This window comes from Cupressus sempervirens, chromosome 5 (assembly GCF_028749045.1).
Source record: "Cupressus sempervirens isolate cs-2001-9-10 chromosome 5, ASM2874904v1, whole genome shotgun sequence".
Taxonomy (NCBI): domain Eukaryota; kingdom Viridiplantae; phylum Streptophyta; class Pinopsida; order Cupressales; family Cupressaceae; genus Cupressus; species Cupressus sempervirens.
Genome location: NC_143122.1, coordinates 300,216,160 through 300,236,300, shown reverse-complemented (window position 1 = coordinate 300,236,300; position 20,141 = coordinate 300,216,160). Strand labels below are relative to the sequence as shown.

At 38.7% G+C, this 20,141-nt stretch overlaps 1 protein-coding gene across 4 annotated transcripts in view; it reads right to left on the bottom strand.

Moving 5' to 3' along the window:
• The window catches only part of LOC149555771 (uncharacterized), a 225,284-nt gene that overhangs the window by 67,174 nt on the left and 137,969 nt on the right, over window positions 1–20,141 (bottom strand). For all 4 annotated transcript variants that reach the window (XM_089829926.1, XM_089829929.1, XM_089829927.1 and 1 more), the window contains one exon: window positions 285–387. In XM_089829926.1, coding sequence (XP_089686052.1) covers window positions 285–387 — 103 coding nt within the window. The remainder of the gene's footprint in view (window positions 1–284; window positions 388–20,141) is intronic.

Here is a 20,141-nt window from a genome sequence, read left to right as displayed (position 1 = left end):
TCTACAACAAAATATTCTTGTGTTGTTCCCAAGCAAAGATGAAGAACCACAAATGACTACGAATTTCAGGAGACCAATGACCAAAAACAAAAATGAATACTAACTGGATGGAGTTTTAAGAGAGTATTTATAAGAAAGAGATGCTAGTATTCTATTCCAAAATGTATTGTTTTCATTAAACAATTAAGAATATAGCATACATTGTTATGTGTATGAGTGGATGTGCAAAAGTGTGTGTATGGAGTAAAATATGTATTTTTTCAGATTTGGTCTGATTTAAATACCTTTCTTAGCATAGCTTCGTTGTGAGAGAACCCTTGAAGCATAAAGCTGTAAGACTTTTTGCAACATTGCTACTAGACCAGGCTTATCATTATCAATTTTTGCCTGCATATATTTCGTATAAGCCACAGTTATACAAACATATTCAGAATATTCAAGATTCACTTGAGAAACACCTATAAATGAGAATCTACGTAGTAAATTAATTGTCTTTGGCAAATTCTCCATAATAGTTGTATAGATTTTATATTTTTTCTTGTAAATTGAATTGCAAATTAATTTTTCCTTCATGCAAGCAAAATCAAATGAATATACTATGAAATGAAACATCCCTTAGCTAATCTTATAATACAAGGGTTTTCTTGGCTGACATATGAAGAATATTCAGAAATCTAGGTACTTATAGAGTGCATGTGCGCACAAAAACCAGAGTTGGAACAAGGACATAACTCTCTGCAATGTACTTGGATTTCACTCACCTTGGTAATTTATTTCTCAAACAAATACAAGTGTTATGATTTGGTATAGTATAAAATCCAACAATGCACAAATTAAAAGAGAGAATTTAGTCCTTTGTAAGTTATAATTATACATATAATTTCTATTTATAAGTTACAGAGCACTATTTGCTACAAAAATTTGTTACTTTGATTGGCATTAGAGTGCTCAGGAGTCAGTAACATTGCTTTCATTTTTTAAATTTTCATTCTTATTGCTAAAAGTACAAGAGATTATTTATATATTGTCCTATTTGATTCTACAGGTTGAACTTGTTACAAATAAGGAAATTCAAATAATGAACAGATAGAAATGATTAATTTGTGCCTCATTTGAAATGAATGAACCAACAAAAAGAATTAATAGATATGATATTGGATTCGCACCCTGGACCCTGGAACGGGCTTTGGGTGTGAATCAGGTTTGGATTCACGGACCGGTCCGTGATAGATTCGTCCAGGGTCCATTTTGGACATGTGGGTCCGTCCAGGTTTGCACCACTGCCGATCTGGATGGACTTATACAGTGCATGTGCACACAATACCAGAGTTAGAACAAGAACATAACTCTCTACAATATATTTGGATTTCACTCACCTTGTTAATTTATATGTATGTATAAAACCCAAACATGCACAAATCAAAAGAGAGAATTTAGTCCTTTATAAAATAAAATTTAAATTTAATGCTTTGATTTTTGGAAATAAGTTATAGAGCACTACTTGCTACAAAATTTCAGTACTTTAATTGGCCTTAATTACTCAGGAGTCAGTGCATTTCTTTCAGTTCTTAAACTTTCATTCTTATTGCTAAAAGTAGAAGAGATTAAATATATTTTGTCCTATTTGATGCTACAGGTTGGACTTGTTACGAATGAGGAAATTCAAATAATATAAATAAACACATAGAAATGATTAATTTGTGCCTCATTTGAAATGAATGAACCAACAAAATGAATTATGTTATGTTATTGGATTTGCACCTTAGATCCTTGAACCAGGTCTGGGTGCAAACTGGGCTTGGATTCACAGACCCAGAGGGATCCCGTCCAGACCTGGGGAAATCCTATTCAGATCCGTACGGACCCTATGGCCACACAGCCCAAAGTGAAATAAAGTAGGCCCAAACTCACTTTAAAATGATTTTTTTGTTATTATTTTAATTCAGATTTTTTTGATAATGTATATTATATTGGTGATGAACACTTTCCTAATTCATGATCATTGAATCATGTTTCAAATTTTAATGTACTATATTTTGAATTTTCATTTTGTAATTCAGTAATTCAATGTGACAATTTTCTTTAGAGTCTATGAGCATAGATCAATGATCAAGTATTTAAATTTTTAATGTTTATCTTTGAGTCTTGACATTTGGCACAAATAAATGATCAAGCATCATAAATACTCTGAAATGATTAAGTTTTACAAGTATGTATATATGTATGTATGTATGTGTGTGTGTCTGTGTGTGTATATATATATATAATGCACACGCGCGCACGCACACACCATAATGTCCCCATCATTTTAGCCTCTTAATTGAGTTCTTAGCCTTTACATTCTCCGAAGGCTAAGTGAAGGAATAAGGGGAAATTGATTAAATTAAATTCTTATAAAGTCATTAAATAAATTTAAATTAAAAGGCAACTTAATATTTAATTAATTTAATTAAAAGTGACTAAAGTTAATTAAATAAATTAAAAGAATCTTCTAGGAGGGATTAAATATTATCTTATTTCTTCTAGAAGGAGGTCCATCTATTGAAGGAAAAGAATAAATAGGGCAGACAGCCTCATTGTTGATCATCGAATGTGTTGCCATCTACTCTTCTAGATAACTTGTGGAGCCAAGGGTTTCTACAATTGCTACATTGATTGTTGGGAACAGACACTCCCATTGATTTGCATAAAGGGCCAGATTTGTGGAGTAAGGAATAAGTTGGATATTGCTACAGTGTTGTCGCTACAATGTCGTTGCTACAATAAAATTCAAATTTTTGGAACAATTCCAGGTTTTTATCTACTACATTTTGCATTGTTTGAGAGTAGATATTTAGGGCATTGGTAGGGGTTTTTTAAAATCTATTGTAATCTTATTTATATCAGAGTTTTATATCAAGATTTGTTGCCCTAATGTCTTATTGATGTAGATGCATATTTTCCTATTTGTAGTCAATGTTATACAAAAACATTTGCATCTTCATTGTTAGATGTTTTATAGTTCTTTGCAAGCATATTTATTAAAGTTTGGCATTTAGAAAGCAATCAGAATTTAGCTATGTTCCCCAAGGATGCGTACCCGACCAAAATGCAGAAGTTTCCAAGACGAGGACATCCCCAAACCATCCCCAAAAAAGGCAAATTTGTAGGGGATGTCTCCGAAAATTGGGGACACTTGGGGAAAAAAGGGGGGATGGCCGGCTATACCTTGTAGATGCCCCCTGACCGTACCGGGTATGGCCAACCGTCCCCCTTTTTTTGTATGCAAAAAATTAAAAAAGTGAACATTAAAAAACATTTTTAAGCCTCCCAACTAGGTCGCCCAAGTGGGCCCCACCCCTCAAAATGCCCTAAAAGGTTTAAACTCACCACATTTTAGTTGTTTTGTCATTTGTTTGGTTTTCATTTTGTGTTGCAGCTGGCTGGAGTTTTCATTTTGCAAGAAGAAGAGATGATATTTTTGCTTCCAAGAGCTTGACCAAGGGATTGATCTTCAATTTTGTGCACCAAGTAAGAATGGAACTCTTTATGCTTCCATCTATGATTTTTAAAATAGATTTGCAGCTTAAAAAGTCTAATTTTTGAAATTTATTTTTCATTGTTTTAGCTTATATATCTATTTCATATTTAAACCTCAAAACAAAGCCCAATGAGCAACAGTGGAAGTACTATTAGTAGTAGTGATGAGGAAGAAAATGTGGTTAGGGTTGATGTTGCTAGTAGTGGGATTAGAAAAAGAGCCGATCCTAAATCTGATTTATTTAAATGCCCTTCCACCATTATGAAGAATTTTGCAAAGGGTCCTTTCAATAGAAAAAACCTCTTCTCCAATATGTCTTACCTAGGGCAAAAGATAAAAAGAATTCAAGAGGGACGAGGGTGTGAGGTTGCCATGTTTGTCTTGATGATTTTAGGGGCAGCTATATAAGGGTGAAGTCGCACCTTTTAGGTCTTTCATGCCCGGAGTCAAACTTTGTCCTAACTTGACTAATGAATAAAAATTAGAATGCCAAAGATTGCACTTAAAGGCTGAAATGGAGGGGCACAATTTGATAGTGACATCACCATCTATTACCTCACAATCATCTAGGCATATGTCATCCACCATTGGTACTAGTGGCAACCCTATTGATTCTAGAGGGAAGAGAAAGATGAGAAGTGGTGAGAAGGGCTCAGTATAAAGTATGTTTAATGCACAAGCAAAGGAAACGTGTGAGGCATCCATTGGTAGATTCTTTGTTGCTAATGGTATCCCATATCATGCAGCCCGTTTCACTTATTATAAACAAATGGTGAAAGATATATTAAGTATGAATTCCTCATTTGTACCCCCTAGTGAGCATAAGATACGAACCAACATCCTAGATGAAGAGTACTCAAAGGTTGCTTTGCTATTTGAGGATATGAAACGCACTTGGGTTAGAACAGGATGCTCTATTGTGATGGATGAGTGGACCGATGTTAGACATCAGCCAATCATCAATATCATTGTCACATCCCCTGCTGGCTCTTATTTTTTGAAAGCCATAGATTGCTCAAGAAAGAAGAAGGATGCAGAATTCTAGTTCACCATTTTGAGAGATGCCATAGAGGAGATTGGGTCGTTTAGTGTTGTATAGGTTATCACAAATTTTGCACCTGTGTGCAAATCAACTACTATGATGATAGAGGGTGCTTATAGGCACATCTTTTGGACCCCTTGTTGTGTTCATTCCTTGAACAATGCATTGAAGGACTTAGGAAAGATTGAATGGGTGAAACAGGCGGTGCTAGAAGCTAGAGAAGTGCAAATATTTATTTGCAACCACCACACTTCACTTGCTCTATTCAAGTCCTTCTCTAAGAAGAAGTTCCTCAAACCAACTGAGACAAGGAATGTCAATTTTAATTATAGTTTACTTTTAGTTTGTTTTAACTTTAAGTTATTTAAAAATAAATATTTATAAGGGTTACAAACTTACATGTGATGCTTTTAATTATAAATTATAATTGTTGCTATACGTATTCCACATATTTCATCTTGATGGAGAGGATGATTGAGATGTATGAGGCCCTTCAATTGATGGTGGTGAATCCAAAGTGGGAACGCTGAGCTAATTCTAAGTCCTCTGAAGGAAAAGCAGTGAAGCAAAGGATCCTTGATGAGAGTTGGTGGTCCACAATGAGCTAAGTTGCTGATTTTTAAATTTAATATTAGTCTTTTGCTTGATGATTTTCCTACTAACAGTCTTAAAATTCTTAAATTCTAATTCTGATTTTAATTTTTGTTTCCATCTTGTAGATATATTTGTTCTGTCATAGCACCCATTGTAGATGTCATTAGATATGTTCATATTGACAATCCTAGTTTGGAAGAGATCTATGAGATTGTTGACACAATGTTGGGGAAGATGAAGAGAATTGTTGTAGCAAAGGATCCTACATTGGGATTTTATGAGGAGCATATTAGGCCTATTCTGACACGGAGGTGGAACATGATGAATACCTTACTTCATATGGCAGCCTTTGCTCTAAATCCCAAATGGTATGCACAGTTAGGTGGAAGGGGCCTCCCGTGTGCTGATCCTAAGCTATTGCATGGCTTCACAAGAGCAATTGATAAGATGTATTCAACTCAAGATGCCTCTACTCTGCGTGCACAGTTTCTTGCCTTCACCAATCTTCGTGGCCCAAACTTGGGTAAGCCACAAGCAAGGTTGGATAGAAATGTTTTGGCACAAAGAAATCCTATTGGATGGTGGACCTGGCATGGGAGAGATACACCTGAGTTAAAAATACTTGTCAGTCGCCTCCTTGCATAGGTTGCTAGTTCCTCAACTGTAGAGAGGAATTGGTCCACATACTCGTATATCAACTCTATCAAGAGGAACAAACTTACCTCTAAAAGAGCGAAGAAGTTAGTGACAGCGCATCATGCTCTTCAATTTGCGAATCGTTACACTCCAGAGTATAAGCAGACACCAACTTTGCGGTGGGATATTGAACCTGAGGATGTGGCCCAGATAGATGAGGATGACACAGCACTAGGATTGGTTGGGGTTCCATTAGATGAGACTACGCTTCTTGTGGAGGATTATAGTGAGGACTCTGATTTTGATGCCATGGCGGTAGACGCAGAATAGGAGCAGCAGTCTGCTTCATTTTTCTATTTTTTTTATGTTGAACATGAACATGATTATGATACATTAATACTTATTACTTTATGGCAGCCCTCTAGCCTTTGGGAGTATAGTTTTCCGCATATTTTGATTTTGATTTTAAGATTTATCATGTTTATTATTATGACATTATGATATTGTTAATATTCACTGATATTGATATGCATTTTGACAATCAGGTACTAAAATCGGATATTATTTCCTAGATGGCATTCAAATGTTGTATGTTATGGTTCTATAATGTTTAAATGACATGCTTTGTGCTTACTTTCATATGAATGACATGTATATTTGCAAATTTCAATTTATATTTTAAAATTTCCCTATATATATATATATATAGTCGTCCCTATTTGTTGTCTCCCCCATCCCCAAAATCGCCAAAAAAAATTATTGTCTCGAAAACCTGTCTAGTCATCCCCGTACCAGAAACTCGGGGTAACAAAGGAATTTAACTATTCAATACATCTCTTGCTTGCAAAACAAGTGAATTAGAAAAGAATTTGTCTTTGACAAAGTTATAACCGGTTGGGGTTATCACACACGCTAGCCCATACGAACCATAATGAAAAAAAATCATGAATCCATCAGCTGAGTTCTCATATCCGAATCCGTCCCTGAACCCAGATCGGTAACTTAGATTAAAAGTTGCTAAAATTCATGTATCATATAGAGCAGTGTGATCTATTTTCAAGTACTACAAAAACCAGAAATACCTATCTGTAGTCCGCCTGATAGAGAGCACATGGTTCACTACTTTGGATTTCAGATCCCACGTACCCAATTATATAAAGTCTTGGAGGACCTGACTCTCAAGGGATGCACTCAAACCAATGTAATCTCATTTAATCTTCAAACTCTCTCTATATTAGAAAATGAAACACAAGGTTCTTCGATAAGACTACTAATGGCATAGTTGTGTTGGTTCTTGGCATGAGCCCAAATTGACGTCTGAACGATATATTATACTTCAAATACATATGTATGTACATTATTCTAAATACTATTCTCAAATTTGAGTCTCTAACATAATATATTACATTATTTAATAAGTCAAGAACATATGCATATTATTATGAATTTATGATTATCCATAAGTGATAGAACAACCATTAAATAAACTATAATAATACCTTATCAAATATCAGACAAAGTAATTAAATGAACTATGTCAATATAATATTAATTATCCAACTAATATAGATAAATTGAATAAGACTTTTAAAAAGGGCGAAACAAATTTAAAAAAATAACCAAGTAATTAAAGGACCCCTCAGATTACTAAATCCAATGAACAAACACGACCACTGGGACCCACTCATAAAAATGAGTGAGGAAGCAAGTAGGAGAGCATCGTGCTTTTGTACACTTATTGTTTACATATTCACCTTATCCTTGCTAATGTACACCTTGCGCCAAGATCGATAAACCGCCGCGTGGATCCAAAGCTAGACATCGCGTAGGAGGGACTGGACTTTCCATTGCTAGACAAAGTATACAAACAAGATCTAAATCGGAGGAATAAAGAGGGACGAATATAAAAAGAGACCGAGCGAACAGTCCTAACTTACCTGTAACCTAAGCAAGGACCCCACCACATGCATGCATAGATAAGATAAGATAAGATAATATTAATATCCACAAAAAACCAACAAGGTTTATGGGAATGAGCATACAAACAGAAGAGCCGGCCAAAGCAGAAGCACCAAACGGTGGCAAAGAAGAAACGAAAGCAATACAAAAAACAAGAAAGAAGACAACGAAAGGACTAATGGTCCTTCCTTGTCACAAAGAAATCAGTAATAGACGGGTAAACCCATGAACTATCCATAGTCTTAGAATGCCATGTAGAACCGCTATAAAACTATCGCTACAAAGAGACTGGTGTAGTGTCTAACCGATCTAGAATGAGAAGTACTGGAAGGCCTTTTCAAACCCTGTGGAGGAGACAAGGGAGAGAAAAAGGCAATAATGAGCTGGTCCGAAGTACGCCCCTGAGGTATAAAAGACTATAGGGTAATCTCTCGAAGATGGGTGGCCTCCTAAAGATAAAGTGCAAGACATCGCTGATCAATATAGTTGAAGAACATCGAAAGAGAAGAACACTCTCTGAAAAGGCAGTAAAATCACCCTCTGATCTCATAGTAAAGAGGACATTGAAATATGAAGTGGATCCTAGTCTCAACCTCTGCCAAAGTACACAACTGACAAACCCTATCAGCCCGATCCATATGGTGATCAGTCTGAGCCCTGAAGCAGTGAGAACCAACTCTGAATGAGCCTAAAGAAAAATGTAAGGCATGATTCCAGCGCCAATAGAGATAAGCAGGGTGAACAATAATACCATCCTGAATCACAAGAAAATGCTCAGCATAGAAGGCCATCCTAGGTCGCAGACCTCCCAAGGGATTACTCCAGGTAGTGGTAATGTATTGTCTGTAAATATCCTATCTAACATGCTCATTCAAATCCTGACGTGAGGGGAGAAGATGACAAAAACCATCAAGTGAAAATTGGTATGGAGGAAGACGATCTATATCAATTCCAATCGAACTCAACAAAGAGCTAGCATGGGTGTACCAACAACAAGACCTAATAGAGGTGTCAGATCTCAAAATCTCAACAAAGAACAATATGTCAAATGAGAGTATCTGTGTCGGTCAACACCCGAATCCATAAAACCACGAAGCCAATGAAGGAACCAAATCAAGTCAAAAATGGTGGCAAGTGTGAGAGGATGAGCTCCAAACTCGGCTAAAACAATGCTATGAGGGATGAGTTTGTGGCCTCTAATGATACATCGTAACATCAATGTCTAAACCCTCTCTATAGAAGCCCAATTAGAAGCAATAAAGCAATAAGAGAAGACCTCCGCACCACCGAGCCATAGAGAACTGTCGGATGAACCAAGGAATCAAAAAGGGACAACTTGGACGAAATATCCTGGAAATGATACCTGAAGCACTATCTTTCTAGCAAAGCCAGAGAACCCATGCCCTTATTAACTCTAGACTGAATAGCTGGTGTCAAGCTAAAGCGCGGCCCTAAAAACTTCACACCGAGATACATATAAGAGGAAGTCATCTCAACCTCATGACCCTGAAAGAAGAAATGAAGATGAGAGGTCTTTAAATAGTTAAAGACCATAACCTGAGTCTTTGATAAATTGACCACAAGCTGTCGCTGATCACAAAAAGAAGCCAGACCATCCAAAAGTCTCTACAAGCTATCGAGAGAAGAGGCTAAGAGAACCACATCATCAGCAAAAAGGAGAATGGAGATCAAAACCTGATGCAAATAGCACCCATCCCCGGGTTGAGAGGAGTTCACAAGGATAGGAAACAACAAAATTAAAGGATCGGGTGAAGTTTAAAGGAAGGATCAAACAATTATTAGAATTTGCAAAAGGAGGAGAGCCACGTACACTTGGCAGGTGCAATATACAAAGCAACCTAGAAAGGCAAACACACCAATCGCCCCCACTCGATTCTATTAAGGTAAGGTTATGACGTATACTATGTTAAATACTCTCTTCAATATTTGATATACATTATTATATAAGAATATGATAATTATATATATATTTGTATTTACATGTATTATTATATCTGAAATAAATATTCATTTAAATCCACATTTAGTATATTGTTATGAGATATTTCTTTATGGATCTAAGTAATGGGTTAAACTTCTACAGTGCCAATATAGGGGCCACATTCATCTCTATATGAATGGCTTTGTGTCAGTGTAGGGTTTGAAGATGTCCTTATATGAATGGCTAGATGGAATCACATAGTGCCAATGCGATAGGTTAGTACAATCCTTGTATGAATGGCTATGGTGTCAGTGCAAGACATTAGTACAACCCTGTATGAATGGCTAGATGAGTAATAAAAGGAACCTCATAGTGCTAGTACAGGAAGCGAGATCCTTGTATGAATGGCCATCGTGCCAGTGCAAGAGATGAGTAACCCTGTATGAATGCTTAGATGAGAATTAGATAATGGCCAGAATATTCTAACGATGTCAAGATATGCATATGTGAACCTAAGGGATGCACTTTGGAGAAGACGGTCGAATAACTAAGGTTTAGGAAACCCAATCTAAAGACATCTTTAAGGTTGGGGTTAGGATAGAAGGTAAAATAATATAATTAGTTTTGTTATTATTATGATTCTAACAATTATTTTGCTGACCCTAGTAGTGGGGGCATTACAGTTCTGCTTGAATGCACTCCTACAAAAGGATATTGTGTTTCATTTGCATTTTGCCAATCTTAGAAATCTTAAATTTTGGCACCATGAAGTCTTTCTTTTTTTTCTTGCTATCTTCTAGGTTAACTTTGTTTCTTGTCGATTTAGGTCTATGTGATAATTTCTTCTAAAGAACTTTGTGTTTTATTTTCGTTCTGCGAATTTAAGAATTCTTGGTTATTGGCTCCACAAATTCTCTTTGTTTTCTGATTATCAGCTATTGTCTAGGTTAATTTTGTTTCCTCTTGTTTCAGATCTGCAAGACCTTAAATGATGTCTTAAATATTCTTATACAAGGCATTTTTTTGTAATTTTACTATTTTACCAGCAAACACGTGTAATGAAATCACTTGCACAAGAGAAGAGAATAATAGGAAATATGAAGCAAATAATTGATAATAAAAGTCACTTTGAGGGGCTTATCTACAGTAGTCTTCAATAAGAAAAGAATACACCATATGATATGAAAATAACCACTGCCTCCTATATATACCATACTTATGTGATGGATGCCACCTAGGAAAACCTAACTACCTATACATGACTGTATAAATGATCTAATAGCTTAATTAAGGTTTATGCTACCCACAAGTCAGCAACGTGTCTCTATGCATACCGTAGGTTAACGATGTAGCAATTTGATAGGTTCGAATAGACTGTTTTCATACCCTCATTGCAGGATGAGCTGATAAAATCCTTGGTAATCATGTCACATCTTTTGAAACTTGAAAGATAGTTTACCAGTCATTAAAATAGATCTATTATTATCAGAGTCTGGTCAGTAATATGATTTTGTGAGATTTTAAGCTAATGTGGAAATTTGCCACGTTCCATTGATCCATAATTCAAATGGTGGAGATGTGTCAAAATGCAATTTGGAATGTAGAAAGCATTCTGAATCCAGTAAGAAGAATTTCCTGTTAAACTTACTAAATGCTATTGCTCTATCAGTATTTATCGAAGTTCTCGATTCAGGCTTGCGGACAGATTCGCATCCGAGGATCGGATTAGTCGATTCGTGAAAAAAATCCCATTATGATTCATGAGTGTGTGTGTATATTCAAACAATAAGAGAAATATACATAATTGTAAAACTAAATCATTTCATACTATGAATCTACAATGCTTGACCATTGATCAATGCTAAATGTCAAAAATAAACATTATGATTCAAAAGAAAATCATCATATCGAATTCATGAAAATACTTATAGACTTACTTGGTCTGTGGGTCCATGCAGATTCACCTAGGTCCACGTTGGATTTGCCCGGATCCGTGCAGATTCACCCCAGCTCCATGTCAGATCCGAGCAGAGTCCATAAATGACCCCGTGGATCTGTCTGGATTCATGGACCGCAAATCCACATGGTCATTTGCATACCCTGCAAGAATCTGGTATGTACCAGTTCACAAATTTAAGCCTGATGCAAACTCAGATTCGGCCCACAGGCAGATGCACGAATCCAGTAACTTAGGTATTTATTGTACCCATACTCAACTTTCGTACTACCTTTTGTTAGGTTTGTCATCATTTGAATGGCACTCAACTTGATTCTTCATCGTGTATTTAGTGTATAGTAGTTATTATTATGTTTCAATAATATTGGTTTTTTGACTGCGTATGAAGTGTTTGTTAACACTGGGTAGCTATAAGCATCGCCTAGTTGACAATTGTATTCCTCTTGGCAACCATTGCGTCTTGCACCTCATAACAACGGAGCAAATTTTTCCAAAAGATGAAATTCGCTATTTCATATGCTAAGTGCATGTCTTTGATTGTGAAGATGAATTTTCAAAGTCAAAAGGTTGCAGTTATCTAGCACACATCAAATAAAGGTGATCACAAATTAAAGTTTTGGAAACATGCATCTGCACATGTAAGTGCATGCCTATTAAAAATAGAACATAAGTTTCACCAAAGAGCATGTAAGTTCATATGGAAGCACCTTTTATAGGCTAAAAGTAGTTAAGTTTTGCCAATGCTAATTAAAGAGTCATGCTTTTTCATTGACAGTCATGGCCTTTTGAAAATAAACGTACATTTAGTAATAGAGACCCCTTTTGGCAATGTGGAAACTCAGTTTTAAACAAGAAGATGAAATCAGAAAAGAAAGCTTTATAATTGGACAGCAAAAGAAAAAATGACAGTGGTTTGTGCTTTATATATTTGGCCATCTTGGAAAAGTCACGTCCTTGGTGAAGGAGCACCTCTGATTGGTACAAAGGAAGAATGCATCTTCCTCTCTCAGATACGAAATGAATACATACAATCTACTAATTGAGAAGAAGCAGTGCTCACAGGAGACAATCATGTATTGTTGGAGGTAGGGAGGGAAAATCATTGCCCATGGTTAAACAAGCGCATAAAAAACATGGCACCAGAGCAAGTTCTCCTGCCAATCAATCTATGAGATTCGAAAGGGAAAAATTAAGAAGGATCAATAGCTTGTTTCGAAGTCGAAATATATTCCTTGTCTGTTAACAAAATTATAATACTCAAAAATATAATATCCACTAAACAAAAGTTTATATTTATTTGGCATCAATAGTTACCAGCGATATTCATATTAAAAGAGCCGAACCCAACCACAGTTACCGCAAAGTATCCTTCTCATTGTCAGAAGCATTTGGGAAATAATGGGTGTAGTTGGTAAATAATGTAAATGAGCTGATGGGTAGGTTAGTATGAATTATTTGTTATGTAGCCGACTTGTGCCCGACGGGTTTCTTCGAGAACCTTCCAAAAGGTCCTTCGGTGAGTATTTATATACCCCCTTCGGGAAGCATTGTAATCATCTTATCAAGCATAATGTAATGTTTTGGCATATGCGAATAAAGGAAGAAGTTCTGTTGTTCTCATCTATTGTCTATATGCATTGATTTCTTTACCCAGTACGGTAAACATTTGGCATCGTTGCCCGATGGACCTGGTACAAAGGCAGGCAAATGAAGACTAAATGCCAAATCAGTTGAACAAGAATAAGCTGAAGGAAAAAGACAAAATACACGCCGTGTAGGAAAATTTAATTTTGGCACAACAAGCTGAACGCAGACGGAGATTTCAGCAAGTTACCGACGGATACAGAAGCACTGAAAAATTGTTGGAAGAGACTCGATAGCTGCTCGATTTGGTGGAAGAAGCAAGGGAGGAGTTTCTAAACTTGCATACGCCAAGGGAAGAGAATCCAGATGGAAGGGGATCGACTCACACGGCTCGAAGTGCCGAGGGAGCATGAGCGTGGAGTGAACTCTTTGTCCAAGATATACTTCCGGAACAAATAGCTTCAGTTGACGAAAACGCTTCTTCACCAAAGCGAATGTTGAAAACAGCACGGGTGTGCAAAACAACGCAGGTATTTAGAACAACGTGGGTGTGCAAAACAGTGTGGGAGTGCAAAACAACGCAGGTACACAACAAAACCCACAAATAATGGCAGGACCAAAAGAAAAGTTGCCTAAATTTGATGGTGATGAAACCACCGATCCGATTCGACATTATAAAACATGTGAAACAATCTGGAGGGCGAATGGCATAACAGATACAAATGAATGGGTCCGACAATTTTGGGCTACCCTACGAGGTGTTGCGATTGATTGGTTCACCGATACAGATCCACAAAAGTTAAACAGTTGGGATACCATTAAAAAGGAGTTTATCGCAGAATTTCAACTACTGCGCAACGATAATGAGATTGTAGCGAAGATATTCAATACTAAGCAAGAGAAGAATGAAACAGTTTGAGTCTTGGCCAGGCGGTTGAAGGACCTGATCAATAAAATGGAGAATAAGCCAATTGATGGGCTTTAGAAACGATGGTTCATTGAAGGCCTTCACCCGAAGCTGCGAAAGAAGATGAAGATCGTGCCACCATCAACATACACTGAAGCGTACAACCAGGCAATGAATCGAGAAAGTGAACAGAAGACCAAAAAGAAGGAGAATAGTTCATCTGATTCAGATGACAACGCACCTTCAGAAGAAGATAGCAGCAATGATGAAGGCAGCAGCAAGAAGGTTCGCGCCCTCCAAAAGGACATGATTGGGATGATGAAAGAGTTCAAGAACATGCACAAGGAGACTAAGGGCAATGAGCTATGGTGCACGGAGTGCAAGAAAGAAGGCCATATGAAGGGATCTTGCCCGAAAGGTCAATTTTGTGAGATTTGCCAGATTATGGGACATTCGATAAAGGAATGCCCTTTCAACCTGAAAACAAGAGCACCGCAGCAAATGTTCTTTAAGCAAGAGGCGTCTGCTTCAAGAGGAAGCAGAAACACCAGTACGAAGGGTGCCACGTCGGGAGGATACAGAAATAATCGACGCGGTCAAAATAGCAACAACAACAACAACAGTGGCAACAACAATAATGGCGGGAGGAGTCGAATTCAGTATGATGCAAACGGTCGGCCGATAGTTCAATGCCGCGCATGCAATTTGTGGGACCACTTCGCCCAAGAGTGCACAATGGCGAACACACCAAAATTGTTATGCAGATGGTGCAGACCCAGCGATCATGAAGATGCTAAGTGCCCGAAGTCGGGAGTAAACTTGATCACCATCGGGACGGACGAAGAACAAGTTCTGGCAATCACTCAGAAGCAAGCGAAAGTATACCCTAACCCAACGGAGGAAAAGAAGAGACTAGAGGAAGCGTAGGTAGAGATCCAGAAAGCAATGCAGGCAGAGACGACACGCCTGAAGGACACGACTAGTACCTCTGCACGGAACTGCGCAGAACAAAACATCGTACGGCAAATTTTACAAACTAAGGTACCCATCAGGATAAATGATTTGTTGCTCACTATTACTCAACTGCGTACAGCACTCACGAATATAGCTCCAATTGCTAAGCAACTAGCTGAGCAAAGAAGGGAGAAGGAAGGTTGCGCAACTACGGAAGATCCGATGCTATTAGCACTTTCATCTGAACACCATCCGGCAGTTGTCGAAATGGGCATTCTCAGGACCGTGCTGATGGACACGATTGTGGACGAAGGCTCTAGTGTCAACATGCTACCAGAGATACCTAGAAAAGGTTGGGACAGCCAACATTATGGCCACCTACATTCTAGCTGCTAACGACTGATCAACATGGAATCAAACCATTGGGAGTCCTAACAGCACAACCAGTTACTATCGGAACACAGTTGTTCTTGCTCGACTTTGTCGTGATTCCACTGAAGCAAAAAGGATATGATGCTATTCTGGGCCAGGGTTGGCTGATACAAGCCAAGGTGAAACACAATTGGAAGATGAATACCTTATCACTTGAAAGCAAAGGGCGGAAATTCGTCATTGATCTGCACACTCAAATGGTCGGGGAAGAAGCTCTGTCATCAGACTCCAAAGGTGAAGAGGATGAAGCAAGGCAATGTCTGGAACCAGATCAGGAGGGAGTCCTGCGATTGGAAGGGGGATCAACAAACGACAACTTGGATTCGGTGAGCGGTCTCTACCATTGGCAGATGGAGGACTACGAGCTGTTCTAGAATTGCAACGTCTTGACAATTGAGGAAGGACGAAGCCCAAAAGAATTTCCAAGGGAATTCACGGAGTTAAAGGAAGGGGATGCACCACTTGATCTGACACCCACTCATACGTTCATTGAGGGGGAACCCATCAAATATAATGAAGCCACGCTGCAAACTATGAATTTGGGAGACGAAGCCGAACAACAAAACATACTGGTGGGAGATAACTGGGACCCAGTATTGAAGGCGGCAACATTCAAGATATTTTTGGAATATAAGGATGTGTTTGCATGGACATACAAGGACCTAAAAGAAGTACCCCCGGAGTTGTGTGTGCACCGCATCCCGTTAATCGAAGGAGCAGTACCTGTATGGAAGCAACCCTGCATGATGAACAAGAACTACGCGGCACGAGTTACGAAGGAAATCAACCGGATGCTGGAGGCCAACATTATCTTCAAGGTACAGACCAGTGAATGGGTGTCGCCTATAGTAATCTCATTGAAGGACACCACCCAGATCCGGATATGCATCGATTTTATATGCCTAAATGCAGTCAACATCAAGGATCCGTTTCCAATTCCATTTACAGACAGCATCTTGGAGGAGGTAGCCAGACACGAGATCTACTCATTCATGGATGGATTATCCGGATACAAACAAATTTCAATCGTAGAGGAGGATAAACTAAAGACAACATTTGTCGTAGAAGATGGAGTATACGCATATAACCGAACACCGTTCGGCCTGTGCAATGCGCTTGCGACATTCCAGCGGATCATACTACACATCTTTGACAAGATGTCCATCGGAAACTTCAAGGCATTTCTGGATGACTGGTCGATATTCAGTGCCGAGGACAAACATCTAGCAACTCTGGGTGAGTGTATGGAAAGATGCCGACGTGCATGCCTAGCCCTGAACCCGAAGAAGTGCAGATTTATGGTTCTGCAAGGAAGGTTGCTCAGACACATAGTCTATAAGGAGGGATTGAAGACAGATCCGGATAAGGTGAGAGTCATATTGGAGATGCAGCCGTCCACCAATGTATCGGAGGTAAAATCTTTCCTCGAGCATATAGGCTATTACAGACGCTTCATCAAAAATTTTGCCAAGATAGCATACCCGCTGGACAAGTTAACATGCAAAGGAGAATCGTTCCGATGGGAGAAGGAACAGGATAAAGCATTTGAAGGGCTCAAAGTACGATTGGCTACGGCACCCATTTTGGTGTATCCGGATTGGAACAAAGAGTTTCATGTACAATTCGATGCGTCGAACTATGCAATTGGAGCAACCTTGACGCAGATAGGTACCCACGGGCTGGATCACCCGATCTACTTTGCCAGTCGCCTGCTATCAAAAGCCGAACAGAATTATAGTACGACTAAACGGGAAGCTCTGGGAATGGTCTACGCAGTGCAGAAATTCCGTCATTACTTGCTGGTCACTCTGTTCGTGTTCTATGTCGACCATCAAGCTCTACTATATATGATAAATAAACTTGTCATCTAGGGAAGAATCAGCCGCTGGTTACTTTTGTTCCAGGAGTTTACCTTCAAGATCATTCTCCGGCCGGAGAAGAAACATGTCAGCCCAGACCACTTGTCGAGAATCAAAACAGGGGAACCGGCGGAAGGAATGAACGATGACTTTCCTGATGCACAGCTGTCTTAGATTGCGGTACTGCCGAAATGGTACAAAAGCATTGGAGAGTACCTTTCGACAAGCCAGTTCCCAAGTGAAATGCCACCAAATGAAAGGCGTAAGTTGATAATCAGGAGCCGTACCTTCCAGTTGATCAATGGATTACTCTACAAAATGGGGCTGGATCACATTCTACGACGATGTGTATTAGAAGAAGAAATACCACGAGTACTAAAGGAAGCACATGAGGGTCCAACAGGAGGACACATGGGACCTGATATCCCCGCGCGAAAGATATTGCTCGCAGGACTGTGGTGGCCAACAGTGTACAACAATGCATGGGAATGGGTCGTCTCGTGTGACACTTGCCAACAGGCCGGGAAGCTGCTCAAGAGAGACTTCATGCCACTGTACCCATCCCACGCTCAAGAACTTTTTGAAAGATGGGGGCTGGATTTCATCGAAACTCTGAAGGTGAGCAGAATTAGGAGGTGTTGATACATTATCGTAGCGACAGAGTACCTAACCAAATGGGTGGAGGCACACGCACTACCAGATAACTCGGCGGTAAGCATAGCAAAATTTATTTATGAGCAAATTATTACCAAGTACAGTATTTCGTTGCAGTTAACAAGTAATAGAGGTGGACATTTTGTAAACCATGTTATCCGACTGCTCACCACGGAATTCAAGATTTATCATTTATTATTAAGCACGTTCTATCCAAGAGCGAACAGACAGGCCAAGGCTACCAACAAAATCTTGGTGTCCATTATCTACAAATCTTGTGCTGTCGAAGGGGAGCATTGCGAAGAAAAATTACCCTCTGCTCTTTGGGCTTACCACACGGCATACAAGGTGACAACGAGGCACACACTGTTTCAATTGATGTTCGGCCAGGAGGCAGAAGTACCAACGAAATTCATGATTCTAAGCCTTAGGATAGCACTGGAAAACAAGCTAGGCAACATGGAAAGATTAAGGGAGCAGCTGTATAAATTGAACAAGCTCGAGGAGAAGCGATGTTGGCACAGTGGGCGACAGAGGTAACACAGAACAGGCATAAGGCGTGGCACGATAAACACCTGAAACTGAACAGGTTCCAACCAGGTCAGTGGGTGTTGAAATATGACGGAAGGAACGAAGTTAAACTAGGCAAATTCAAAGTCAGATGGGTTGGGCCATATCAGATCCGCGAGATAGGGGACAATGGAGCAATAAAATTGTGGACTTTGGATGCACAAGAAGTGCCTCAAGCAGTGAACGGCTTGAAATTGAAGATATACCATGGCCGAAAGACTACCTCATCACAGAATGAAGTTTGAACGACCCCTCCGTCGTTGCAGGATGGCGAAGTCTGGGTGGAAAATTAAGTCTATTGTATATTTTTTGAAAAAAAAAAAGAACAAAGTCACCGTACGGATTTTTGAAGCCCAACCACCGTATGGATTCTTAAAGGCTACTCACCGTACAACATTTCTAAGGAACACACACCGTACGGCTTTTCCTTTGCAGAGCAACAAGTACGGATTTCAAACAAAGTTCCAGAAAATAGTAATCTCTCAGTGTACGGATTTTAGTAATTAATTTTCTTGCATAATGAGAGTTGGTGTACGGATTCAAGAGGATATAGTGTTTCCCATATGGTCTTAAATTCTTCTAGCACCACCGTACGGCTTCTTAAGCCTAAGTACCGTACGGATTTCAATAAAATATGCATTGTATAGATTTGAAAGCTGACTACAGATTATTGAAGATATTAGAACCTGCACTGTACGGATTCCTTTAATTTCACTTGGCGTATGGTTTTTGTAGGTTTCTTTTATGGTCACTGTATGGAATTCTTACTAAGCTTTGAGAGGGTACCGATTTTGGGTGTGGGCTGAAACATTGAAGCCGTATAGATTTCGATTGAAATTTAATAGGTTTTCATTATATGATTGCAGACGTACGGATTTTGAAGGATGAGGAAGGATATTGCCACAATATGGATTTCAATGGATAAGTCCCCTATGTGCTTCAGTATGAATTTGCAAATTTAAAGCTTCCAGTTGCGTACGAATTTTGCAGAAGGGAATTGTGTACGGATTTTTGAAGACTGAAAGACTTGGCATACGAAATTGAAAGATTAAAGTTCTATTTTAATATTCTCAGGGCTTGGCGTAAGGAAGAGCCTTCCAAAATTTGGTGTACAGATTTCATTATATGCTTGAAATATTTTGCTATACGGATTTTGCCCCGTGGGGTTTGAGTTTTGCATAAAATGTTGCACAGGTTTTTATGGTGTATGGATTGTACAGGTCTGGGTGTACGGCTTCTATAGGATATGGCATTCAGATTTAATAACATTTCAAGTTATTGCTATACAAGATTAAAATTTTGAAGAAGAGATTGCTTGTTGTATGGACTGATTAAAGTATTGATTAAGGCTTCAAGTTGTGAGGAATAATTGATACGTCCACTTCTCCTATAGCCTGGTAGCTGTACGGATTCGTACGGCCATTAGGAAGGGACAAGGAAAGTATAATAACTGCCCTAATGGTATATGGAGTCTACAGGAAAACGTAAGTGGAAAAAGCAACTAGAACAGTCTGAAGTTGAGTAGGGCATG